The sequence below is a fragment of the Drosophila sechellia genome, chromosome X (assembly GCF_004382195.2).
Source record: "Drosophila sechellia strain sech25 chromosome X, ASM438219v1, whole genome shotgun sequence".
Taxonomy (NCBI): domain Eukaryota; kingdom Metazoa; phylum Arthropoda; class Insecta; order Diptera; family Drosophilidae; genus Drosophila; species Drosophila sechellia.
In genome coordinates, this window is record NC_045954.1 from 5,550,813 (window position 1) to 5,578,764 (window position 27,952).

The 27,952-nt window shown below is 45.5% G+C and overlaps 2 protein-coding genes and 1 long non-coding RNA gene across 3 annotated transcripts; 2 read left to right on the top strand and 1 right to left on the bottom strand.

The window, feature by feature from the left end:
• Window positions 1–1,960: 1,960 nt before the first annotated feature.
• LOC6612350 (dopamine N-acetyltransferase) lies at window positions 1,961–2,703 on the bottom strand. The gene has a single exon (XM_002036823.2). It carries the CDS (start codon window positions 2,633–2,635, stop codon window positions 1,985–1,987), a length of 651 nt encoding a protein of 216 aa, XP_002036859.1. The 5' UTR covers window positions 2,636–2,703; the 3' UTR covers window positions 1,961–1,984.
• Window positions 2,704–5,458: 2,755 nt separating this feature from the next.
• Window positions 5,459–26,910, top strand: LOC6612348 (mucin-17). Its single transcript, XM_032725330.1, has 6 exons — window positions 5,459–5,634; window positions 20,559–20,688; window positions 22,142–22,256; window positions 22,856–23,016; window positions 23,100–23,239; window positions 23,331–26,910. The coding sequence occupies exons 1-6, from the start codon at window positions 5,554–5,556 to the stop codon at window positions 25,323–25,325; spliced, it is 2,622 nt and encodes an 873-aa protein (XP_032581221.1). The 5' UTR covers window positions 5,459–5,553; the 3' UTR covers window positions 25,326–26,910.
• Window positions 5,656–9,443, top strand: LOC116802117. Its single transcript, XR_004362489.1, has 2 exons — window positions 5,656–7,948; window positions 8,003–9,443. It is a non-coding gene; the product is annotated as an uncharacterized LOC116802117 (long non-coding RNA).
• Window positions 26,911–27,952: the final 1,042 nt, after the last annotated feature.

Below are 27,952 nucleotides of genomic sequence, written 5' to 3' on the forward strand. Positions count from 1 at the left end.
CTAATATCGATTAACATTTAATCATCGTCCGTTTTGGGCGAAAACATTAACACTTAACATCGTTAAACATTTAATCATAGCCCGTTTTTTGATTTTCCGTCAAAAAATAATACGATTATTTGGCTTGTGTATTTTAATATTATTATGAGCTATTTATTTGACAAGTTCCTAAAGTAGCAATCCTGTCTATTTCCTCATAACATAGATGAACATTTTTTTTTTTTTTACATATTCTTTGGCCCCATTTATTCAAGTGTCACTGTTTGGAGCCCGAAAAGTTTGCGATGCGAGGCGAGCAGACAGTGTGCTCCAGTTTTGAGCTGATGTCATCCAGAATCCCATTACGGACCCGTTCCTTTGATCTGCTGCCGCAATCAGGCTGCTGATTCTTTGCCAGCGAAACTTCTCCGTGTCCTTTTTTGCTAGCATTTTTATGTGTTCCTCTGTTTTCGGGCGGAGAAGGAAAAAAACTTGCGCTGCCGCACTTTTGTTACTTGTTACTGGTTCCTTGGCCAGTTTGGTTTTGGCCGGCAGCAAAGTTTGCACGCGGCCATTTAGCACTAGCAGCATGGGGGATTGCCAAGTGGGTTATGGGTAGTGGGTAGTGGGTAGTGGGTAGTGGTGAATGGAATGCATGCCACGTCAGATGGCCCCGGCTCAAAAAGGACGTGCTTCACAGCTTAAACAGGCGGCCACGCCCCGCCTCCTTTCCGGTGGGCGTCGGCGGACGTGCCCGGCGGATGGTGGGCGTGGCAGCGGCATAATCATATAACTTGCAACACCAAAAGCAGAAGGCTGCAAGCAGAAGCGGCTTCATTATCGACAGCTGCAGCAGCTGCAGTGTCTAATTAGCGCGTCCAACGCGTCGTATGCGCAATGAATAATTCTCGGTTACCTAGCCACTAAGCCAGCAGCCACCCAGCATCCCCACCCGGATGCCCAACCACCCAGCCACGCCTACTTGCTGCACCCTTCCCCCTTCCCCCCATTGCGGTTGCAACTGGTCGGCCAAATAGGCCCAGGGCTTGGTGGGGCGCAGGTGGCGGTGTTGTAGGTTCACAGGGCGTGTATACAATTGCAGATAGAGATTTTGGACCTGCACGTGCCCCATGTGGAATCGCCTGGATCGAATGCGAACGAATCGAGCTCCAACTGGCCAGTCAGTCACGCGCCAAGGACCGACACTTATTACGTAATATCCATGAGCAAATTGTCCAAACTTGAGATGAAAACCAAACCCTTTCGAGGACAGCGATAAATCTCTCTCGAATCGCAACTTTTTTAGTAAGCTTAAGCATATGCACACATAATTTGGTTTAGCACTCCAAATGCTTAAATAATTCCAAAATATTACATATTTGGCCCACTCAAAAGCTTTGCTACTGAGAACACTTCAGAATGGCTACGGCAAACAAATCACAAGGCAATCGCCCAACTATGCTGCTTAATTTGGCCCAGGTACTCGAGGATTACGTCTCCTCATTAGGGATTATTAATTAGAGATTTATTCACCCTGAGCCGCAGCTAAGAAGTGGGCGTCCTTGGAGCGCCCAGCAGTTGTCATGGCATCCATCCACAAGACCACCCAACCAATTCCGGCGCAAAGCACCGCACAAGTGGCACATAACAACAATTGAATTTTCAGTTAACATCACTAATTAGTCGCAAGACACTTGGGGCGCAGTCAATATGCGGATTAATACACTGGCGAATATTTCCCAAAGCAATTGTTGATAAGAAAAGTGTCTTTATTTCAAGATTCACAATTACAACTAACACATGTAATAAATATAAAACAATGATATTTTAGGCCTAAATAATAGTACATTTTGTCATTTCTCTAACAAAAGTAACAGCATTTTACAAACTGATTGCAATTTGTAGGGCTGCCTTATCGTGTTCATTAACCAGTGATAAGGAAGCATTTCACTGCTTTTGGGGCGTGTTATTATTGGCTTTTGGGCATGGTGGTGATAAGATTTGCCTACAAATGGAGCACGAAGGTCTGGACACTCTCGTGTGGCGGCGGCGGCCGTATGACCTGCTGCCCACTGGCGTCCAGGTGGTCCACGTACCGCAACGTGTTGATCAGCTGGTAGCCCAGGCGCTGGACCAATCGGGCGGAGTAGACACTGGTGCAGTCGACGGATACGAGCTGGTGCCCCAAATCCCTGCCCCGCTGGGCCACTGCCTCCATGAGGCGACCGCCCAGATTACGACCCCGCAGCTGCGGATCAACGCCCAGTGCATGGACATGCAGGCAGCTGGGGACACTGAAGCGACGACACACATCGGTGGCCGTCTCCACGGCGGAGAGCAGGTGCAGAATGCTACCCCACTTCCCGCCGGCATATTTTCTGGCCTCCTCGGCCATGTGCTCCGGTTCGTGCGAGTCCTTTGGCCCCGCCACCACGGCGGCCACAATCCGGCCTTCGTGCAGCGCCACGAAGCATGTGCCAAAGGGAACATTGGATAGCAGGAACTCCTTGTCCGCCGCCTCCGGCTCTGGAGGTTGTGTGCCCGCCGTCAGCGGTTCCTCGGGGTAATAGTAGGCCAGCAGGAAGGTCATCAGTTCCTCCGTTTCTCCGACGGCCACCTGGCGCACCACAATGTCATCTGTATAAGGTTTCGCCATTTCGGGTTTATTTTTGCAAATGTTTTTGAAACGATTCCAAACACGTGGAGACTTCACATACAACTGATCGTCAGCTGGCCAAGATTGCGGGCTTTCTGCAATCAGATGTTGCTTGGGTGGCATGTTGGATTCCAAGCTCTCCAAAGTGGATCGCTTGATGGTTGAGGTAGGTCGGAGTTATGTGGATGGTAAAGCGCAAAGCCCATGCTTTTTGCTTTTGACTTTCGTAAAGTAAGATTTTCAAACTTACTTCCTCAGATGATAAGGCATTTAAGTAATTAAGTAATTTCAAATTAACCGAAGCTGAGGACTAAACTGCTTAAAGCTATTAATTTGATATGCATTAATTTTCTCAATCACTCGCGAATCGCAACATTCCGTGTGCCCACACACATAATGGGCACTTTGTGTTAGGCACAACGGGTCCATTGTGTTGATGATGTCCGGAGAATGCGATGTTTTGCATTGATTAACCAATCAGCCGGGGGTAGCGAGGCGCAGAACACCACACAGAGGACCACCTTCGCAGCGCTACGAGGACTGCCCCACTCCGTAATCCCGTGGAGCAGGTCGCATTTCCATGCGGACTACGTGTGGCATTTAGTGGCGTCCAGTGGCGCTAATGGAGAGCATCGGAACCATTAGGAAAGGTATTAGGTCGGCTTAAGATCCTTGGATCCGCATACAACACAACATCTACGGCGGCACCGCAACAGCAGGGACGCACAACACGGACACAAGTAGCCTCCTGGCTGAGCAAATAAATGTGTTGTGTCCACGGAGGTATCGCCACGAATGCCCGGTGCCCTGCCCCAAATTTGCATGGCCGATGGACATCGATGAGGGTTTCGATGCCAGGTTCCGGGCTAGCGGATATGGATATACTTTCCCGGAAAGGGTGCTGCTCGGGCGACAAGAGTAATCCGTAAACTACGGAAACTACACAAACGCCATCGACAGGGACACCACTCGGCGTGGATGTGGGAGTGGGTGGGGTAGTGGGGCGGAAATGGACTTGGCCAGGGATTATGCCACTGAAACTTATGGAAGTGAAATCGAGCGCGCGAAGTTCAAGTGGCAGCCATTGTCCACCTCGGAAAACACACACAATTCTAATTGGAGTGCTGCTGGGCGGTGGGTGGATGTGGGTGGTGCTTTGCGTGGGCGGCAAGGTCAGACACAGACGGAGGGAGAGCCAAACGAGGATGTCCAAGCAAATCAACTAAAAATAAAGAATTGCTGCACAATGAAAGCATTAAGCTGGAGAGTCCTTGTCCTGCCCCCCATCGTCATTTTCGGACGGTGACATGGGCTTGAACAGAGGGAGTCGTAAACAGCGAGAAAAAATATGGTGCTTATGCTCCTACAAAACATTATGCCAACTCATCGTTGGTCACCTTCTGTAAAAATCCATGTATATAATTCTTTAGGCTGTATGAATGTAGATGTACAATAATTTAACTCTACATACATGTTTTTTGCAAATTTTGATGATGTAACCCCTTACCGAAAATGCGAAAATTGGCCCAAAAATTAGTTTTCCTATATCGGTCAAAAGTGATAGGGATGGTTAGCCCTTGTAATTAGCTGTTCAAAACAGTTATTCTCTCAGCTTTATGATCAGTTTTAGTCAAGTTATGATTAAAATGCTAATCTAAAGTTGTTTAGTTTTTGCCAAAATAATTGTTTCGATTTTCCGTCATTAAATAATCAGTTTTTTTGCCACAACTTTAAAAATAATTGTCTGAATACGGAATGTAATATCTCGTTGAGTTCGTATTTAAATTTTCAATCGAACTGTGTCCGAAAATGGGAATTCCATTTTTTGGCAATTTTTTGCAAATTTTAATGATGTTACCCCTTATCGAAAATGCGAAAATTGCCCAAAAATTAGTTTTCCTATATAGGTCAAAAAGTAATAGCGATGGTTAGCCTTCGTAATTAGCTGCTCAAAACAGTTATTCTTTCAGCTTTATGACCATTTTCAGAAAATATATTAAATTTTTGGCAAAATGCGTCTTACAGATTTTATTTGTGTGATTTTTCCATGTGTATTCGTTGGTTTTGGGGCTGGTGCTAGTTTTGGGCAAGTGTCCTTGAGCATTTTGTGCCAAATGCACAGGCGAAAAGGGGCATGATGAGGTGTGGGGGGAGGGACGAAGAGGAGCATGGTCGTGGCGAGAGAGGGGCGTGGACAGGAAAGGGCGGCTTGTACTAGAAGCAAAGCTTGGCACACACTTCATGCTCCAAGCGAGCCACAGTCACGTACATTTTATAAACTTCATTCGCTTCGCTCCGTCTCGTATTCGCTCGGCAGGGAGCCGAATTCGCCGCGGTGCTTTCGCCCTTGCCTTCGCCGCGGCAGGATATTAAAAAGGACCTGTTTCGCCGTCGAGGCGCCAGAACAATTCGTGCCGCGCGCGCGTTCGGTTCGTTGTGCTTTTGGGGCTCCTGGAAGGATTCGTTTTTACTCCCGTCTCTCTCTTTCTGTTTCTTCCTCTCTCTCTTTCTCTCCTGCCTCTGCAATTCATATCCTGTGAGCTTGGGGGTGTGCGTGTGTTTGCATGCGAGTGTGAGTGAGTCCTTGCGGTAGTGAAAGTAAACAAGTCGCCGCGGCGCCGGCAAAATGTTTTATTCCTTGTTATTGTTGCGTGGACACAGCAGAAATATTAAAAGTGTCCTGCACGGGAAGAGAGAGAGAGAGAGAGAGCGAGGGGAAGAGGGAAGAAGGACCCCGTCATAAAAATGAAAATCCTTTCGCCAACTCCGTGCCGATGCGTTAATGAACAACTTCCAATGCGATTGTTTCATTTTTTTTTATAGTGAGCGCCAAAAAATTGAGAGCCTTCAACAAATAAAGACCGAGACATAAGCAAAGGTGGTTATCCTTGTCGACAGAAGAATTAAAAAAATAAATAATGATGCGACCTCGCTGCCTGGTGTCCTTTTTGGGCCTCTGCCTGGTAATCAGCCTGGGAATGCGTTGCGATGCTAGAGCGGTAAGTACAAGCATATTCGATCCTATCAAAATCCGAAATCCAAGTTAAATAGCACAAAGTGCGAATAGAGTGCTTGTTAAAGGAGCTTAAATATGCGAAGCTGCTGCCGAACTATGCACTATGTGCCACATGTCCTTTTCCTTTGTGCTCTAATGCCATTGAGCTTCACCCAAAGGACAAACCATAAATTGCCCAGCTTGAGCTCGCTTGACTCGAGGTCATGGCATTTAAAGCTAGTCAATTTACAATCCAAACAATCATTTGCCAAAATGCCCGCAGCAAAACGCCTGGCAATGCGGCAACTTAATGTATTTTAAATTATTCCACAACTTCTGTAAGTGATACCTGCCACCACCGCCAGCCGAATGAAATATAAACTCATGAATGCTAATAAATTACGAAATTATTGCGGCTCCAAATCGAAATAGCGGCATAAATGTCAGTGGAGCTATTTTTAATGTCTGTTTTCAAACTTCTCGAAACTCAGGAAACGGAACCACCGCCAGAAAATTCCAGACTAAATTGCGGCTAGTTGGTAATCGAAAATCATTTGAACCGAGATTGGGCTAAGATATTTTTGGGAATACATCCAGTTGGGGTGGGAGACTTGTCTGACCATCGCTTGGCCCAAATTTATATGCGCAAAAGTTGCGATTCTGCTGCTCGAGAGTAAATCAAAAATGCGAAACTCTTTGGTTGGCCAGCAAAAAGTTTTCTTAGCCGCTGTTGTTGTCGCCGTATCCTCAGCAGTTGATTTTGGCAACGTTCTTGTTTTGGTCTTGTGCTGAGCTTATCCTTTCGACCCGATCTTCTGTGCCACTTGCACTGGCAAAAATAATTGGCTAACATGTTTCGATCAAAAAAGAATAAAAGAAGTACTCACAGGCAGTTAATTGAGATTTTCTGAAAGCGCTCAAAAGTAGGCAACCATATGCAAAGTCCTTCGAATTCATTTCAAGGAATCGCCGCCTGTTTCTTTCAATGCACTTTTCTTTTTTCTCCGGTTGTCCTGTTTCGAACTGTCGAAATGAATAATTTCAGTGAATTTACTACACAATTTTATTCATATAAATCACAAATTAAATAAGTTTTTACGAGGTTGTTCAGCGGTTGCAGCCCACTACAAAACTTGTTTGTGTTCTCATTCTCAACGTCCATTCGTTTATTTGTTTGTTTGTTTGTTCGCTTGCTTGCCAGCTTGTTTGTTGGGTCTGGTATGGTCTGGTCCGGGTTATTCGACCCTTTCCACATGGCCAGCAAAGACGAATGATGATGGAGGAGCTTGGGGTTGGGATTGGAGCCGGAGCTGGAGCTGGTGCTGGTGGTGGTCACGGAGCTGGGTTCTTCCCCCAACCGCCTTTATGCCATTTGCCCTTTTTTATAGCTGTGTAATTTTTTTGTTGGCCTCTTTATTTATGCTTATTATCGTGATTGCTATTCCTGGGTTGGAAAAACACCGCAGCCGAAGCCAACCGCACTCTATAAGGAAGAAAGTTAAGCCTCGAATAACCTAGCCGTATAATTCAATTTGGAGCAGAACTTTTGTGGGAACCTCTCGTGTTTTCCATATGATATATCATATGATATGATATTTGATTGTTATAAGGAGTTATCAGCACATTCAAGTGAACCAACAACGTATAATGATGGTATTGTAGCCAACAAAGGATCCTTGGCTGAGCAACACCTTAATTTACATTTCACATTTACTTTGACGAACCGATGATGTTGGGGATTATCCCCGTTAAGCTGTTCAAAGAGATGCGCGAATATTAAGCGAGTCCGCCGTGAAAGTGAAAATATAATCACCAAATCAATGAATAAATGGGGTCAGTGGGAAGTAGTTGTACAATTATGATTGGGCTGTTGGCCAACAGTACACTTTCCAAGGCGAAATCCAGTTTGGCAGCTCATTTGGGCCTGGATTTGCCATGTATCCGACGCTTCGCTCAATCATTTATCACTTCTACTCGTAGGGTAACAGACACACCCATCGTGTTGGGCCTTTTCTAGCTCACATTTTTGGGTTTTCTTTTCTTTTTTCGTTGAGCACGTCTCGTCAGCGGGAAATGCGGGTGAAAACTGTGGAATGGTCCCTAATTTGCATACGAAGGCTTGAGGAGGCTTCATGCAGATGCATTAAGAATGTAACATTAGTCGGGCGGAGCAAGGAGGCCAAGGAGCAGGAAGATAAACAATGCGGAACGCCTTAAACGTTAGCCAGGATGACACGAGATGAGCTGAGAAATTTGGCCTCGCACACTGGCAATAAAATATTCACCTCAGCACGGCAATGGAAAGGATGTGAGAAGGGGTAATATGTCTATGCTTTAAATGTAAAAACTATTTAATTTGTGCCAGTTTTTAGATTGATAAATTGAACTTATCTAGCCAGAGCTTGGCTTGGGCCGCACTTGGCTAGAACGCTCACTTATTTTATTGTAGTGTAGCCGATTTTTGGGCCGATTTCATTCCGTTTCATTCCGCTCTTATTCATGGCATTCACGTGCGCCCGACACGAGATTCACGAGACGTGGAAGCAATTTACGATGTGGCCACCGCAACAATGAGCAATTAATCATGCCACGGCCACAAAATGGAGCATGGAGTTGCTCCTCCCGCTCCTCCTGTTTCACTTTTCCCGGCATCCGCCTGCGAGTCACCCAGAGCACCACCCACTCAAGGACGCGGCCGGCGAAGGCCGCCCAGCAGACACAGAAGGCAGCGCCAAAGAGAGGCGTAAAAAAGGAGGAAAATCCGGAAAAAAAGTGTATCCGACCTTGAGCTGCATTCACCTACCGCCATTTGGCCACCCATCACCGCCATCACCGACAGGCGCCCAACTATTTCGCACATCAAATCATAATTTATGGACGGCAATCAAAATGAGCCTGACTTCCCATTCCATTTCTTTCCAATTTTTTTTTTTTTACATTTCGGTTATATTTGATGATGGGTTGGGCTGGTGCGAAAAAGTTGCGCATTCGCCCACATAATTATCGGTTTGATTTATGGCAGCATTTTCGCAGCCAATTACTTCGCACCAGATGAAACGCGGGGGAAAAAAACGGAACCGGAAGTTAAAATGAACCACGGAGCGACCGCATATCGAATCCTTGGCAGCTCACCCATCTACAATATATCCTTGGCCATATTGCCACCAAAAGGAGCCCCGCTGATTGTGATCTCCTGTTGGCCAGCCTTGAAGTCAGTCAAAACTCGCCGTGAATGCCCATGATTTTGTGAGTTGCATGCAGTGCTTGAAGGACATTCAGTCAGAAATAAGTAGAGAAAATAAAAGAGTTTTCGGGCAAACAAACTGCCATGCCATCGAATTTTGTTCATACACTTACATGTCTGCATAGTTTACAGTGTAGAGAAATGAAATGGGTCCTCTAGGCCTGGTGGGCAATCCAGCAGGACATTAACAAAGTTGGCGCCCAGCGCACAAAAAGACAAACAGGCAAATGGACAAATAGACAAACAGAATGACAGATAGGCAGTCGGATAAACAGATGGACCATCAAATGGTTGACACACACGTATATATCTCCGCCGAGCAAGGACAATGGGGACAGGACAATGGGAACCAGGTCAACCAGGGGCACAGAGGTGAAGGCAAAAGAGTCGACAGCCAGCTGCCAACCCGAAAATTTTCACCGAACCTGAAGGCTTAAGTGGGAAATTCTGTTTAAACTCGATTGCCATGGAAATGTATGCTTTTTTGGGCATACGTGCTCGTTGAATTTGAATACTCACCGAGTGTGTATGAAAAGAAATATAATGCCACACATATGATGACGTGTTAATTTTGCTTAATTTATGAAATTAGCAACGTTCTGACTACGAGTTTTCAACACAAAACTCCGGACTATGTGGGCTCTTCCTCTGATCCTTTGAATGGAGAGAACTTTCTTCATAATTGCGTTATCTGCGCCTCACCCCGACCATTGAAATGTTGAAAAGTGTTTGCATTCAGCTTCATCAGCTGATTGCCGGCAGGTTCAAAGCTTCAAAGCGAAGAAGGCAAACTTTCCGAGGGAATGCGAAATGGGGAAAATATGTCAGTTAGTTGAGGTGTGTTGACACATCGTTTAGGCCAATTTGCGAGTTTTGTTGCAAATCTGCCAGAGACTTCATATTCCAAAAGTCCAGCATATGAACTTGATTTCCTTCTCAACACTATGCGGCACTGTTGCAAAATACTATGTGAAACATGGATTAGTGCGCAAAGTGGTGCACAGATATCACATGGAAATACTTCGTTCTCCAAGGAATTTCGACTGCATCAACTAGCCAGGCGAGTCAATTTCCAATCGAATGCCGAATGACTTTATATAAATTAATTATTTCTTGGTCCCACGGCCGCCGAGTGGTTAACCCGATTAGAAATACTGTCCATCCGCACAAGCGATGGCGTCGGGAATTCGAAATTGGAAACTGCAAGTCGGAATGCATCGGCAATGTTTGCGCTGCTCTGTGGTCGCTTGTGCAATCCTCGAATGTTGACAAACGTAATTAAGAAATTGTTAGGCCGGTCAAATGGCAGGGGGTAGGGAGGGGTTACGCAAATGTTTGCCCACCGCAATGGATGCCCCATAGATATCAGATACTGCTGTGTGCGTCTGTGGGCAGGATGCAGGTTAACAAGGATAAACAATACACAAATTTGCACTTTGGCATCGAACGAGATAAGCGTGGCATACGCGGAATGGCAAACGGCATTCGATGCGGCCGGAAATCAGCCAACTTGGCCCATCACGCATATGAAATTACACGTCTACACTGAAACTTCACCTACAGGTGTTTGTTAACATTATAGTTAACAAACCGACGAGTTTGCTGCCCTTTTCGCTGCATACTTCTGGGCGCCATTGTAAGTTATTTCGAAATACTACTGATTTAGCTGAAGAAATTATGCAGAGGAAGTTGTTAAAGCAGCATTTCAACCTCCACTTTTATGGCTGTAAAATTTCTGCAGCTTAGTTACACCCGTTTTACAACACTTTTCCACGGGCTCTTGCCATTGTTGCACGGAATGCCCTTCTCGTTTTTTTATTTCCATCGTTCGTTTGCAAGGGAGGGGGGGCGGTTGGTGGGGGCGAATGTTATTGAGTTGAAAATGTGCAAGTAATGAAGCAATTGGCACGTGGACCTTTAGCAGCTCCCCGCATTTTTCTGCTCGCCACCCATCACCCATCACCCCCACCATTGTCTTTTGTTCGGCGTTCGCGGGGTAATCAACTTGATTGCCTCCCCGCCGCCCATGCCCCACTCCTTGGCGCCCTTTGACCCCGTTCAGTGGGTGGCCGAGTTGCTGGGTGCATGGGTGGCGTGTCCTTCGCTGGATGCGGGCAAAGTGCAGCAGTCTTCATCCTCGCCGACGCGGGGACAAAAGCGAATCCGAATCCCCCGCGGAGCCGCAGCCCCTTCGCTGGATTCCCCTCCTTTGTTTGGGCCACTGCACGCCTCGTTATGCACAAACAAAGCGTTTTCGCTTCCATTTAGCAGCAAATTAGAAGCTGGCGCTTTGAGGTCCTGCCACGTCTCTGGAAAAAAAGCGCAGGACTTAAACGGAGGCGAAGAGACAGGTGCGCTTTTGTGACACGTGCATTTGCAAAGCCATGCAAAAAAATATAAAAAATTAGAATGAAAAGCGTGCAGAGCGGAGAAACTGCGAAAAAAGATTACATTACGAATTAATTAACAGAAAGAAAAGTGTAAGCTTGTCTGTGTGTGTTTTAATCACTAAAGCGTAGGTCCTTAAAAGGATGCAGAACTTTGCAAACGTACTGTTATGAGGGGGACTTGGTTTTGGCCCACAGCTTGACCCCAAAGCGTATATTAATGTGTCGGACATTAGCCCCCAATGATGATGACACTGAAAGAAATCGGGGTACATACTCGTAGATAAACTGCTCTCATGATTTTGAATTTGGAAAGCAAAAACAGTTTTGGCCTTATCCCCAGTGTGTTCGCATCATCCTACAATCGCAATTGACAAGGACGATAATGAGAATGGGATAATGATGATGGGTGTGCAGCAAGTGGGATGCCCAACCGAAAACCCCCCTCTTTCATTGGCCCATCTGGGCAACATCCTTGTTGTTGAAACATTTTCGTTCACTTGGGCATCATTGATAACAAATGCTGGCCCATTAATCGGGGCACTTTACCCACTTTTCCCACTTTCGTTGCCGAGCTGCCTGATTAAACACCAAAAAAGAAGAAACAACAAACACACATGCACACATGGGTAACTTCTAATGTGTGTGTTAATCTTTTTTATGCCTTCAGGCCTTGTTTAATAATTGAACAATAAAGAACGAACGGCATTAAGTAATTTGTGTCGGTTATGTCATAAAACTCACACACCCACACAGGCACATATGTAGCCATGCATACATGCACACAACGCCCACACACACACAAGCACACACACGCACACATATTCGCATAAATTGTTAATTCAGTGCTCAAGTTAAATGAGTCGTTGGCATGAAAATTTCAAGTTTATTGCAGACGAACTGGGGTGCCCAATAAATTTTAGCTTGCGTGCCTGAGCATTGAACACCAACACCCAACCCCTTCTCACCAACCCAATGGGGCAGTGGCGCACAAAAGGGGGTTCCCCTCAGCATTTTAGTATGTTTACTAATACCACTTTACTGCATAATAATAAAATGTACTATTTTCGTTCAATCATAGTTAACTTTTGACTTACTTTTTAGTTAGCATGTAAATGCAATCGTTAGAAAAATCGATCGATGCCCCTTGTAAAAAGTTGTGGGTGCACCCCTGTGCACCATCCCCCAAACAAAATCCCCCCCCCCCCCATGCTCGACAGGATGAGCCATTGATTCATGTTAATTAAATGTGACAAAAGTTGAGAAACTTTTCCCAGGCGACTTTCTGCCTTGCTGGCTTTCTGCCTTTCGGCCTTTGCCTTCCCCATTGCCATTGTCCTCCGCTGCACATTTTCATTTCGGCCATGTTGCGGTTGCTTTATGGCCAATCTAGCCTGTGTACCAGCACCACCCACAACTGAACGCCACCCCTGCTGCATAATGTGCGACAATTTCGATTGCGATCATCTGGCCAAAATGTTGCGGAGCAAAAGTTTCTGCGCTTTTAATTAGAATTCGAAGCGAATCCGCAAGCTGTCCAAGTTTTATCTGGGCCACGATATTGGGATACCTAGGGAAAGAATGGCTGACTGGCTGACTGGCTGGCTGCATCACCGATTCCCTGCAGGGATTTGGGATTTGGTGCGGAAGGACTTAGTTTCCTTAGGAGCAGGCAAAAGTTTATGCAACGATTTGCCAACTCGAAGGTGGCCGGCGAAAAGGGGCGGCACTGGATTATCAGCACTTTTATATATACATATATATATTTTTTTTTGCACAGCGACTTGGAAAAAGGGGGGCGCTGCTAACTAAAGACTCCCGCAATCAACTTTCCATGGAAAACTTTATGATATCGATGGACTGTGTGGTCGCCAACAGCACCAACTTAGCCAGAGATTACTACTCAAGCGCATTTATTTTGCAATGTTTGAATGCATCCTCTTTCGATTCAAATGAATGTGAATTTTATTTTTGACATTTTCAATAGACCAAACAAAAAAGAAGCACATAAAACCAGCTGGATTATCAAAGGCAAGAGAAGATCTGTACAATGCAGTTTGCAAGCTGTTTTAATAATACAACGATCTGTATTATTCAGTGGCGACGCTTGATATTTATTCATGTCGCCTTGCATTTAAGCTCCTTGCTGCCAGCACATTTTGCAAATTGAACAGATGCCAATCCAGGAGTACATACAACCGGGCTCTCTGCATCCCCGACCAATGACAATCTGGCGGGGGAGTGAAGGATAATGCGTTAGCGGGAACTCCTTGCAAGCTCCTTGTCCGCTGCACCACCTCCATTTTGCATTTATCCGCCCCTCGGGTGTTCCAGGGGATTTCATTCTCGCTAATCAATTTGCATAGCTGCGGGTGGGGAGGGGGGAGGGTGGTAGAGGGAGCAGGAACCAACTCCTGGCAATCATCTTTAGCCATCCCTCCGGTTAGCTTAGCGTCCTTTCTTCAACTCGGCTCCCAGAAACTGGCGGCTTTCTTGTCCGTGTAGCGTTGTCCGTTGTCCGCTGTCCGCCGCTCTGTTTCAATTTCAATTAGAAACTTTAACTGCTTCAGCTGCGCGCACCCAGCGGATTCCCTTCATCTTAGTTTAGTTCACTGCAGTCAAGTTGTTGGCTACACTGCGAGAATTGCACTCGTCTTTTGACAACTATTACTTTGCAAATTAATAAGCTATGCTGCATTTTTCGCTGCACTCAAGCTAAGCGAAGTACACTGCCAAAAATGCACTTAGCAATTAAATAAATCCGATTACTTACCCACTTACTTATTTTTAATGATTTATTCCAAGTGCCAAGTGCACTGTGTGTTTCCATGGCTAACTGAATAATTGCGGGATATTCAGCTTGGCTAGCTTTATTCAGCATTTAGGTGCACTGAGAACGGTTTTTGGGGAAGCCCCAGTATGCGAAAATTGGTTCTACTATATTTGATTTGGGTTTTCGCACACTATTTTCTCTGGCTTGATTTGCAGGAATAACAGTTAGGGCACCTGTCAACGCATTCCACGGCATTCTCTCTCATTTCCCTGGCATTTTTCGCTGAGAAGTTTAATTTCTTTTCAGCTGCCATTCGGAACGTCTTGGCTGTACCGTAACGCCCAGTTTTCTCTATTTTTTTCGCTGGATAAAATCTCTTAAGCTGGTTGCAATAATACAAGCGAAGGAAAATTCGCACACACACACACACACACACGCACACGCACACGAGGGCACAGGACGAAGTGAGTTCGTGTGGCAGGATGTGCTTGCATGGTTTCGTGTCCTGGGGTGCGGCAAAGAGTTGACTTAAGTGCGCATAATTCACATTGGCTCGAAAGTAGCGCAAGGATTAGGCGATGCACAACAAATTACGATGTTATCCTTGGGGCTGCACCAACTCCAACACATGTTGTTGTCCATGTCCTTCTCGCCATCTCCTTGGCGGCCCCATTAACCCACAAAGCACACGACTCGTGGCCCAAAAATCATCTTTTTCCGCAGCCGAAAACCTGCTCTTTGATGCAGCTAGAAGTGCCTTTAAAATGTTTTAAAATTAATGATTTAAAGTTAATCAGACTACACAACACCAACTGATAAATATATTTTACAAAATGAAGAGCTAGTTCAGTTTTAAGACCGTGCATTCTTTCATTTCCAGCAGTGTTTTTCCTCTTATCGAGATGTACTCATTGCAGCATTTTCCCCCATTTTCCCCCATTTGTCTCACCTCGCTGATTGACTGGCCAGATTGCAATTTCCCTGGATATCTCGGCCCCACTTAATCCTCTAAAGCCCTCGTGTAACGCACTCATCTGCAGACTGACTGAATGGCTGGCGGACTGATGGATTGACTGGCTGACACAGTGACAAACTGACAAACTGGCAAACTGACTTGCAGCGCTGGTTGTCTTCAATTTTAATAAATTTCCCGTGCATGTAAGCAAGCGCGACAGTTGACAGCTGCAGCTTCGTTTCCCATTTTCCTCCATTGCTGCTGCCTTGGATGGCAGAAGTGGGCGGTGGGCGGTGGGCGGTGGGCGGTGGGCGGTGGGCGTTGTGTTATCCTTCGTCCATTGTTGGACCGCCGAAGGGAGGGAGCTGGTTGGGTGTAAAAACGGCTTTGTTGCCGCTGTTTTTGGCACAGTCTGTTACAATTACATGTCCCACTGTCTGCCTTAGGGGGCGGTGGACGTAGGTGGCTGGCTGCTGGGTGGGTTGGGTGGTGACCTGCCAAGGACATTGCAGTGCCACTGTGACATCACGATATATTTTATACAAGGCGACGGGTCACGCTCTCGTTTCATTTATTTCTGCTCTGTGCATATTTCTCTGCCACCCAGTGTCATCGTTATTTATATATCCTCAGTCGCCCCCAGTCGTTTCTAAACCACCTGTCGTTGGATAGAGGCTGCAGGTAATGTTGGGCGATGGGTGGCGCTGGGTGGCTGCCTGCACAATTGCCACTTGACGCACATCGAGGATACTCGAACGCAGCATCGACAAATTGAGCAGCTAACGCAGGAGCTACTTCAACATGATCCGGGTTATCTGGAAGTAATATAGAAAATGGAACATTTAAGTAGGTGCTACGCAATAAATGGTATCCAAACCTCTGGATTTCTACCTGTGCTTTTCTGCCTTTCTCTTTGATTACCAATCGCGGCAAGTCTGCATTTTCCAGCATCCGAAAGACGCTCGCTTTTGCAGCTTACCTGCCATAGCTCATACGCACCGTGGCCAGCAATTTATCGCCATAAAAGTATATAATGCCAGGTCGTCCCACTCCGTCGCTCCAGACGCTTCATTACCATAATGGCCAACCTTATGGGGTGTAAATCATCTGAAACATAAGCTTGCCGCAAGGTGGGCGAGAAAATGGCAGACTAGGGAGAAATAAAACTCAAAAATCACATTGCTAATTCATAAATAAGCCGTTTGACTTGGCAGCTTTTCTGACGCAATATTTAGCCAAGGACGGAAATATTAAAGCAAAAAAAAAATAATAAAAAAAATACGCCCTTGCGCCAACGGGCGTATTTGATTTTAAACGCGCCCCGTTTTGTGGCTGCCACATTAGCATACATCTGCATATATGTGGGTATATCTGGGCATATACACATACATACTCGTACATATATATGTATATGTAAATGGATATAGTCGCTCGTACTGCAACAAGATACTTATGATTCACGCACGACTCGGGCAAAGATTGGAGACACTTGAAAGCGCCACAGGCGCTGATTGTGTTGACACCCCGGGCCAAAGGACCGCCCTCCAATCCTCATCATCATTCTCATCCTCTTAGCCATCTCGCCAGCCATCTTGCCAGCAAGTTCCATTATAATCGCTCGAGTACTTGGTAAAAAGCCAATAAAGAAGAGGAAAATGAAAATACTTTCCTTTGAGCTCAGGTGGAGCGGGGGCACGGAGAATGGGGCATGTTAACGTTATCAAAAGGGATGAATCAGCTCACATTATGCATTCACAATTTGTTTTGGATCCGAGCTGGGGGAAGTGTGCAAATAATACAGTTTTAGCCGCTAGTCGAGAGCGCATAGTGATGCCATGAAAAGTACATGTAGCAGGAAGTTAATAAATAAAAGTTAACTTCTTAAAGCTGCCCAAAGCTGTGCATAACTTTTTGGAATATATAATGGCGTAATTATATAATTGCACATAGCCCCACTTCGCATGGCTCCATAGGTTGGAAAACGTTTGAAAACAAAACGCACCCACTTAAAACCCTTTACCAAGTTGCTGATCTCATTACATCCTTTGGCTAAATGTTCGGTTCCCAAGTACTTAGCGCTTAATTTCCCGCTCTGTGCCAAAGTAAAATAGAAACCCATGATTAAAAGGTGCAAACAGAGCACTTTTCCGAAAAATCCAGGGGATGCATTGTGCTAGCTTGTTCCCCGCTCCACGCGCCCCTTGCGCAAAATGCAAATACAAGAATACAAAAATTATACAAGCACAAAGAAGTCTTTTGCAGCGCTTTGTGATTTCACTTATTCTTTTGTTTAATTTGTACTCGCAACGCCCGCGCTGCCACAGGATGTCTTCATCATAATTACAAACAAAGCATAACTAGGGGGAAAACAGCAGACAAACAATAGCAGCAGAAGCAGCAGTAGCAACATCAGCAACAGCAGCAACTGCAGCTGCAGCAGCAACAGCAGGAGGCGCCGCCAAAGAAGTGGCAACCGTGGAATTGTTTGCACAGCAAGTTGCGGAGTCTCCGACAGGCACAAGAAAAGCAAAAAAGGTAGTTGGGAAAAAGGAGATACATATATATAATATATATATTTGGAAAATCAACAATCGGTGGCAACACAACATCTGCAGCAGTTGCAGTTGCACTTGCATGAGTGCTGATGTTGCCAATATTTGTAGTAAAGTTAATGTAATGCCTACCTCTCACACCGAATTGGAAACGGGAAAAGAACGCGGCGGGCAGAGAAAGTTGGAATAAATTTCCGAATTTATGAACGGCATTCCTTTTAAATCTTCTTTTTATTTTCACGGGATTTTCGCCCAAAAGGCGTGCCGCAAAAATTTTCCTACCAGAAAGTTGCTAAGCAATGTTCACAAAACACATTTAATTAGTTTAAACAAAAAAACCCACTCTTAGCTGCGTTTATGATGAACATCGCATAAGTGGAACAAATAAAAAAAACCAATCCATACCAAGCCATTGAATACATAATTTTTAATATTGGCCGTTAAAGAACAAAAAAGTGTTTTTGTGTTTTTATTTACAATTATAGTCTGTTTGTGTATCCTCCTCCTGTAATATCACTTTGTGCTTATAAGTAAGTAAATCCATCTATTACAATCATGTGTACGTGTCCCACAAACTAACTATTTATGTATATGTGTATGTGTAATTCTTATAACTAATCCTAGCGCTCCACTCCCTCGGCTGACGATTGGAGAAACCTTAAAGTTTAACATTAGTAACATTTTCCGTTGCTACTTTTATTAACTTCACCGGGATTCGAACCCGGACCGGCGGCACCACACCCGAATCGGGAGTTCGCATACTAGCTGTATGCGCTGCCGCCGGCGGCGAGGGGACTCGCTCCAAAGGATAAACTAGAACCTCACCTCCTTCGATTGACAGAGTCACCTTACGTAATTTTTTCAGAATTTTGACAGCTTGGCATAGCCTAGGGGTTAGAGCATTCGACTCCCGTTTGAAGGGGAAGGGGTTCAAATCCCAGTAGGTTAACATACATTTTATTTATAAATACTAAAATTGTATACATTCCCATTGATATTTTGCCGCTCTTCAATGGAACGGATTGATTTATGGTGTCAAATGTAGCAGGACTTTTTTATGCCGCTGATGTTGCACATCCGCAGGGCAAATTAAATTAATGAGGCGCATTTGCTGATCAAATATACCAATATGCTTTACATATTCTCGATTACTCCTTTTGCGAGCAGCCAACTGAAATATTTTGCATGTTAATAGTTGAATAATTGCAGCCTCAGAAAACTTTACTGCATTATTAATAATGGCAGCAAACACAGTCGCATGTTTGTAGCAGATATCCATCAAGATATTATATGTATTACAAGCCATATAGGGCCATAAATGTATGATAACTGCGATGGCTGTGGGAAAATTAAATTGATATTTCATAAGCGAACAAATTCGTTGGGCGATAAAAGCCGAAATAAAGAAATGAATCGCTTTTACGGATATAGAACCAAAATTAATCGACTGATAAGTGCTGAATATAAACCTATTTAAATACATTTACATTCCCTGTACATTTCATCCCCGTTTCTATACTGTTTTTCATTTCATTGCCCTGCTGATGGAATTTTTTCCGCCCCGCTCTTCTACCCGCATCACAATGGCCAAGAAGTCGCTTTTTTGAATTTTTCAATTAAATGTTAATTAAGTTAATGAAATGCCTGCCACTCACCCCGCATATACGGCATCCCGAATTGAAAACGGAGGGAAAAAAACAGGCGGAGAGCAGAGAAAGTTGGAAAAAATTTACGAATTTATGACCAGCATTCCTTTTGAATCTCCAGTGATTTCACTGGATTTTCGCCCAAAAGCTTTGCCGCAAGAATTTTCCCACCAGAAAGTTGCTAAGCAATGTTCACAGAATAAATTTAATTAGTTTAAGCACAAATCCGAATTGAAGCCTCGTTTATGATAAACATCGGATGAGTGGAACAAATTAAAAAAACAATCCATCTACATAAAATTTAATATTGGACGTTGGTCTGTTTGTGTTTCCAATTCGATATTATAACTTGGTCAAAAATGAGTTTCCACAATCTACTATGATTATTAGTCTTTCAGCAAACTATTTGCATTTAATTTTGCTTAGTTACAAGTTGCTTACTAAAAAACTACTAAGTTCTCATAGTCCCTTCCCTTCGCTCAGTGGCCCATCAAGTATGTTTCATATCATAAACCCATCTAGAGCACATTTTGTATACGAAACACTCGAGGAAATCAGCTATTTAAATTTCCGTTTGACAAGAGCGTTTTGTTAAGCCCACCGTAATGCCACCTTCTTTCGGCCGCACTTTGTCATCAGCTTTGCGCTGCGAATACCATGTATTTGCATACTTATGTACGTTTATGCGAGTATGTATTCCTGGGGAGATGAGTTCGCGTCGGGCATTTATGCACCATCGTTCTCGGGCCTCTGCTCCTAATTAGTTAATGTACGAAAGCGAGGTCTGTCACTCGACTCCGTGAGCTGAAGACGCAGATGGGGGAGGGAGGATATAGCCGGAAATGGAGACGATGCTGGAGTACCCGGGCTGGTTCCCCTGGCGTTTGGTTCCTCGGTCTCAGGACGCGGGTGGGCTACAAAGAACATTTTTGGAATCTCTCGAGAAGGAGAAGATGGAGATGGAGGAGGTGTATGTGGAAGTGAGGCATTCTGGTCTGCTTTGCTTTGCGGCAGCTGTTGCGACCCCCGCTGCCCGTTTGCTCAGTTTTTCCCAGTTGCGCCCTAATGAAATATATGGGGACATGGCTTCAAAGCAGATTTTACATCGAGAAAAACCCCTCTGCCACCCCCCACCCACACTAAGCAAATGTGCGCGTGTGTTGTATGTATTTTTAATGTCGTAGAGTCCTACCTACAAGCAACAATCTCTCGAAAGCCCCGTCCCCCTTTGGGCATTAAAAATGTAAACGATTTACGGGCCACGCGGCGTATGCTTAATGCATAACGTATACGCACCGTGCGCCGTTCGCATACAAATAAACCGAAATGAACTCTTTTCCGTATTTCCCACCTTTTCCGTTCCCTTCACAGGTGAACGTGAGCAACACCTGGACGATGCCGCAGGAGGGTCTGAACGTCTTCTATCGCTTCTTCCGCGATCGCATATCCTGGTTCGAGGCCGATGCCGTCTGTCAATTTCATCACGCCAATCTGGTGACGGGTAAGTGAGAATCCAACTGCGATAAATGCAGCACCGGATGCAACAGAGCTCTGTGCTAAATGCCGGAAAGAAAATGGAAGTTCAAATGCAAATAAGCCCACAGAACAGAACAGAGAAAAAAATCAGCCGGAGGGAATCGCTCATTATTACGAATGTCCGGCCAACGAGCGTCACCTAGCAACTGGCGAATGCATTTGGGACCTTGCAGGAATAGTGGAACTGGAGGGCACTGCGGGTGCAGAAGACAGATTTCAAAGGGACATTGCCATTGTGGTTCGCAAATGAATGAAATGACAGCAAAGTGACGCAGCCACAGTCGAGTCCTTTATGTGGCCAAACACCAAAAGCTTTGGCGTAGAATCAACCTCTGCCCTGCACTTTCCGCCCCCTCGTTTACCGCACTGCTTTTGCTTTTGGCTTTCATTTTTCATTTTTGGAGCAAGGGGTTGCTATGCGCCCAAACTAAGCCCCTTCTCATAATACAATAAATCCTTCTGACAAATGCTGTCGCTGCAGTGCCGGCGGCTAGAGGAATCAACCCCTTCCCCCGAAAGCAAGGAGCTTCCGTGGGCTGGGGGGGGGCACTGCGAAACAGTAGCAGGTCGAGATTGGGGTCACAGTGGCCAGATAAAGATGGCCAGCAGTTCGGTGGATCTAAATCACAATCAGCCGGTCGCTCAAATGACCCGAAACCAGCGACTCAATAGTGTGCCAGAAAAATGCCAATATATCAGCTTTCAACAAAAGTGTGCGAGAGGACCTGTGATCCTTACCAAATAAAAGTCAGGAAGAGTAAATTTACATGCATGTGGATTGTGAAGGATATTTAAAGTGCCAAGGATTTGTATTCAAGCGAACCAAAGGCGCTTTTAACCAGTAGATTGAACCTTTTGTGGAATTGATGCCTTAATTCACTAATATAGTATTAAGCGAGCAGTTAGCGCATTAAGGATCCGGCGTCAATTTGTTGACACCACACACTATTTGCTATTTCTTTTGCAACATATGCAAATGTGACGCACACAATAGCTAAATGGGAATCGCAAAACAGGAGCGAAAACAGTCAACCGACACCAGAGAGCTGGCGAAAATGGTTGAAAAAAATCATTTTCGGCAGCGTTTTGTTAACAATTTGTGTTGTCACTGGAGGGTAACATCGAGCTGATGGCTTCCCACTGTCGAAAAGCTCAATTGAAACAAAAAACCCAAATGAAAACGAAATGGGGGCAAAAAAAACAAACACACACACACTCACAAACAAAACAACAATAGGCGAGGCGAATTTAATAGAAATACTCTGTGTAGAACAAATAAAAACCATTTGTCGTCTCGTTTTCATTTGAACTATTCTCTCTGCTCATCCTTTTTTTCCCCCCTCCACGTTTCTTCTACGTACGCTGTTTTTCCGAACGTCCTGCGTGTGTGTGTATGTGTGTGCGAGATGTCCTTACAGTCGACAACAGTTTTCAATTCGATGCAACGCGCGACCTGCTGAGGGAATTGGATGTGAACGACATCGTTTGGATTGGTCTCATGCGACCGCAGAACTCGGATCGTTTTATGTGGTCGTAAGTACAACAATAGCAACGGCTACATCAACATCAACACCAGCAACAAAAGCAGACCATTGTAGTGTGTAGGGTATGCAAGGACACCAGGATACAAGGGTACACGGCTACACGGATACACGGACACACGGATACAGGGATACATGAATATACGGATACAGATACATAGAGAGGACATGGGGATGCAGCCGAAAGGGATTGAGCGACAATTGTCCTGTTGGGGCCGACATGTGTTAGTGGTCCTCCATTTTGGAATGGATCAGAGTCGGGGTGGGGGAATCCCCCAAACAGCAAAAACGCCGAGGGTTGGGGTTCTTTATATATAATCAGAAGCATACATGTTACACTAAGTGAAATCGAGAAGGGTTGGCAAATAAAATAATAATGGTTATCGGGTTTCAAAACTTTGACTTTCAGCCAATTACGTTCAGTAAGCTCAAACATATAGCAATAAAAAGGGGTGCAGCATATTAACTTTCCTAGCTGAAATAATTAGTTAACACATTAAATATGAGAGATACATCAGAGACAAAAGGGGTTTATAAGTATCAAGAGAAAGAGATCGTTTTACGATTTGTTTTTTTTTTCCGGCTGGTCAGGAACTCGCGTCCCTTGGTGGCGGATACTGGTTACTGGGCCGAATCCCTACCCCTGATGGATGCTCCGCTCTGCGCCGTAATCGATCCCATTCGAGATTACCGCTGGCACGCCCTTCGCTGCGGTGGACCCGAAACGGCCTCCTTCCTCTGCGAAATGCCAGGTAGGTGGAGATTTCTGGTGGGGATTCCAGCTACGGGCTAACTGATCTCTGGACCATTTGTTCCCCCACGGCACTACCCCTAGTTCCCAGCTGGGCGGATGCTTGCATACTGAAGGACATGCCCAATTTGACCATGCAGTACATGGCGGATACGGCCAGCATCGAGCTGATCCGCAATTGCCAGGAGGAGGGACTGCTGCGACACACCTGCAAGGGCAAGGAGGTGAGCTTGGGTTATTACTGCAACGAATAATTAATAGAAGCGAATATGTACATTTCCCTCCAATCCCCTTAACTCTTGTGTGCCATTTCAGGATCGTGAGCGTGCCATTCGACAGCTTATCTGTCCCAAGGAGCGTCTGGAGGCGCAGCGCATCAACGACATCACAAACTCGCACTTCAAGTCGCTGCAGATCATCAACAACATCCACACTGATAACAAGGAGAACAACGACATCGATCTGCTGCCCAACTATGGCCGCCGATCTGGAATGGCCATCAACATCGAGGTGGCGCCACCAGTGCCACCCGTTTCGGTTCCCGGATTCGGAGAGCTGATGCAGGCGGATGCTCCGGGCGCCGTATCGCTGTCCGGACTGTATCGCATACCGGATCTGGTGCCCAAGCCGGTGAAGAAGGCAGCCAAGAAAGTGATCACGCCGGACTTTGCCAAGAAGCTGCAGGGTAACCATCAGCAGCAACACAACCAACAGCAGCAGCAGCAGCAACAAAAGTCGCGCAAGTCGCTGGTGCACCAGCACGAGGAGGAGCTGATGATGGGCGACCAGCCGGCACTGAGTGAGGAGCAACTGCCTCCGGGCATGGGAATGGGACTAGGTATTCGAATGCCCCTCAACGAGGATGACAGCAATAGCGATGCCTCCAACGAGATATTCGAGCACTTGCCGCACAAGAAAAAGATCCTGCCGCAGGATCTGCTCACCATGGCGCCAATTCCTGAAGCCAAATCGCAAGCGATGACAACAACAACTACACTAAAGACAACCACTTTGGCGGCACCGGCAACAGCAACAACCACTACACCAACAACAACGACAACGGCGACGGCAGCACCTGAAGTGGTGACCACACCGAAAGCAGTGGACACCACAAGTTCACAGGCGCCGGCAACAACCACGCGGCCAACAACAACGGTTAGAACCACCACGATTACCACCACCACTACAACAGCGACAACTACGCCCAAAACGGAAGAGACAACAACAACAACGACCAAGAAACCAGAGCCAACAACCATGGTGGCACCACGAACAACAAAAACATCAGCAACCGAAGCGGCGGCAGCAGCAACTAGCACAACAACAGCAGCAACTTCCGCTGCCACACCAACAACAACAACGAGCACAGGAGCAGCAGCAGCGACAGCGACAACAACTAGCCATGCCACGCCCACGGACAAGAGCAACAGCAACAACATGGCACATCCCATACATCCCTCGCAGCAGCAACACCACCAACAACAGATACTGCACGAAGGCGCCACGTTGCAGCAGCAACATGCAACGCACGTCAACGAGTCCGCCGACAATACGCGCTTTATACCGCCAATGCTGCTGGTGAAGTCGCACTACGTGCCGCCGGCCAAACATGCCAGCGAGCATGCGACCACAACAACAACAACACGAGCGACAACAACGTCCAGTACGACAACAGCAGCAGCAGCAACAGCAACTACACCTGCAGCAGCAGCAACATCGACCAAAGAGGAAGTGCAGCCATCAACAGTCACGTCATCGAAGGAACTGACAGCAGCAACAGCAGCAGCAACAGCAGCAGCAACATCAGCTGCAGCAGTCGCTGACACTGTGGCAACATCAACCGTGACAGCGACAACAGGTGCAGCTGTGGAGGTGACAACAAGCGTGAAAGTAGCTGAAGACACCGCAGCAACATCAGCAGCAACGGTAATTGCCAGTGAAGCGCCACCAGCAGCCGCAGCAGCAGCAGCAACAACAAAAACAACAACAACTACTGCTACCAGAGCAGCCTCAGCTAATGAAATCAAATCGAATGCCACAGCAGCTGCAGCAACAACAACAACAGCCATTCCGAAGCCAGTCAGGGAGTTCAGATATCCGCGAGTGAATCAGGGATCCTTCAAGGTGGACAACAACGGCATGGGCAGCCCCGAGGAGGAGGAGGAGGACGAGGAGGGCCATTTGGAGACCGAGGCGGCCACAACGCGACACAACTTCCTGGAGGAGACCGAGGCGCCATTCAAGCCAAATCGACGACGCTCGCTAACCAAACCGGAAACGGTTAGCTATTTCAAGAAGATCTTGGGCTAAAGACGCCCGGAGCCGCGTTGCTGCAGCCGTAATCCGCACTAGTAACCGTAAACGTAAACGTAATCGTGACAGTAAACAACTGTTAAACCATAAATAAGAAAAATGATGATGAAGTAAGACGTAAGAAGTACACTCCCTGCACAGCCACGTAATTGGTCTTCAAAATCAGAGCAAATTGAAACAGTTGTTAGCATTGCCCCGCTGGCCATTTCCTTCCTTTTAAAAGTCTCCCCAGGAACCCCAGGAACCCAGACCTCACAACATCCCGCATCCACATTCCGGCCAAAAGTTTGCGGAGCTACCGCTTCCCAAAGACTTGTGTCTCCGGCAGAAATGCCGGAAACCCAAGCGGAAACCCAAAAGAAAACTCAACTCAAGTCGACTCGACTCCAGTTGCAAGTACCGAAATATGTCAATTTTTCACCGGAAAAAAGCAAAAAAGCAAGTAAATGCAAACAAACAAACACGCACACTCAAAAGCAGATACAGATACAGATACAAATACAGATAACAGATACACTTACAGCCGGGGAAAGTGCAAAGTCTGTCAGGTGGGGATGAAAAAAAAAAAAATAGATGGAAAGCAAAACGCTGGAGGACATTCGAATGGAAAAGCGGGGAGTGTGTGCGAAGCAAAGGCCAAATCTAAAGTACGATAAATACTACGAGAAAAGTGTTTACAAATGTATACATAGGGCGTCTGTTTTGGATTTCCGTTTGCTTTGCCTATGAGCGACATGTGGTGGTCACACTGGTCCGAATGGAAAAGTGTGAATAGAGTAGAAAAAACTGCACAACACTCGATATCAATTTTTTCGATCTCACTTGTTTCGATTTCCGATTGCATTGGCTCGTTTTTAACTATTTAAAACTTGATAGTTGATTTGGTTGATTATATTTAAGTCATCCAATCGCTTCATTCACTTTATCGACATATTTTACATTACATTTTAAGTGCTTCCATTAAAATATTACTTATTTTCTTGTAAATCAACAGAAGGTTTCACTTGCCGCTTAAAATTGTGTTGCCAGTTGATCCTCATATCATTTTTCCAAAATAGGCTTATGAAAATCCAAAACAGCAATCGCCGTGCAAATTACATATTTACCAATTAATTATGAACATATGTAATAGATGTTGTTTTTTTTTTTTTTGGTGTATGGAAATAGTCAAATACAATTTGTGTAAGCGAATTAAGGCGTTTGTCATTTGGAAATTATGAGAAAATTACTTCGAATGAATGCGGCGAATTGGCAGAGCACAAATAAAATGAAAAATGCGTTGCAAGAAACGAGCACACTTAAGATTAAGCTAAAATTAAACGAATCGAAAGGCGAACCCAAAGTGGAAAATAAAACCGAAAAAAAGGCGAAATAAAACGGAAATGGCCGAAAAAAGAAAGCACTTGATGTAGAGAATTATTTGTAGGTACTTCTGAGAGCAACGGGCAAATTAATACGGTTCCGTTGGGTTGCTCTGAAAAAAAGAAGAAAAAAAACACAAAAACATGCAGTAAAATAGTATAAATGTAAACCAAAATAAAGAATTATGAATAAAAAGAAACCCTCTTTCAAGACATTTAAATTTGCCCTGAGTTTCATTGGGAAAAGGTAGAAAATGCAGTGGAAAATAGGGGAACAGGCTGGAATGGCTGGAAAATAGCTTATTTCCCACCCATCGAATCCGATGTCAGAGGATTGTAGCCCCTACACAGCATCCACTTTCCTTTTCTGTCGATTTCCATTTTTTATTTCGTTTCCCTTTTTGCGCTTTGAGTTTTCCGGTTTTTTTTAATTTTTCCTTTTGCTTTTTTTTTTGTTTTTGGTTATTTTTGAGTGCGCGACGCGTGAAAAGCTGCTGGAGGCGTATTTTGTAAATTGAAAAACAAGAGGGCTGGGCCCACTGAGTGCTTCTTACTCAATGGCGTCTGTGGAATACCCTAACCAAGAGTATATCCCCGGAATATGCGAATAATTTAAGCGCTGGTCCACGTGTCGTATACGTAATCAAGTATGCGCAACTTTTGCGATACAAATGCCGGGCAAAGGCAAGTATAAAGCAAGTGGTAAGCTCTTAAATTAAATCTTACCACAGTTTATATCATATCATATCATTTTGTACCAAAATGGCGGAAATGCCCGGCACTTCTCTAATCAAAAGTCCGTGGCCGTTGGTTTCGTTTCAACGTAAGTGGATTGTTGGCCAGAATGGTGGCTCGATGTCCGTAATTCGCTCAGACGGAGGATATCGTGTGTGTGCTCAAGTTGGGCATTCCGGTGCTCCTGGTTCTGGTCGCTGGTCACTGCTTTTCGTCCAGGCCGCAACTGGGCGTCCTCCTGACCAGCGAGGCGTCCCTTTTAGCCTTGGGTGTACGCTCCGTCGTTCTCCTTTCTGATTTTTTCGTTTTGGATTCTTTGCGCTAACAATTTTTGCGTGCGGCATGCAAAGGGCAGTCTGGAAAACTGTGGCAACTGAACTGAAAATAGCTGAGCACCAGCGGGCGTGGCAGGACATGCCGCCGCCCACACGCCACAAAACTTTCTAAAATTCGAGAATACACGGCGCTTTGCGAATTTACCAGCTACAAAATTTCAGCTCAAACATGTGATGCAATTTGCTTTGAACA

Bases quoted from the DNA above. Each gene is read 5' to 3' on its own strand.
- LOC6612348 (XM_032725330.1), top strand. From the start codon at position 5,554: ATGATGCGACCTCGCTGCCTGGTGTCCTTTTTGGGCCTCTGCCTGGTA. The intron at 20,689-22,141 runs GTAAGTGAGAAT...ATGTCCTTACAG, and splicing joins TCACGCCAATCTGGTGACGG to TCGACAACAGTTTTCAATTC. The intron at 23,017-23,099 runs GTAGGTGGAGAT...CACTACCCCTAG, and splicing joins CTTCCTCTGCGAAATGCCAG to TTCCCAGCTGGGCGGATGCT.
- LOC6612350 (XM_002036823.2), bottom strand. From the start codon at position 2,635: ATGGCGAAACCTTATACAGATGACATTGTGGTGCGCCAGGTGGCCGTC.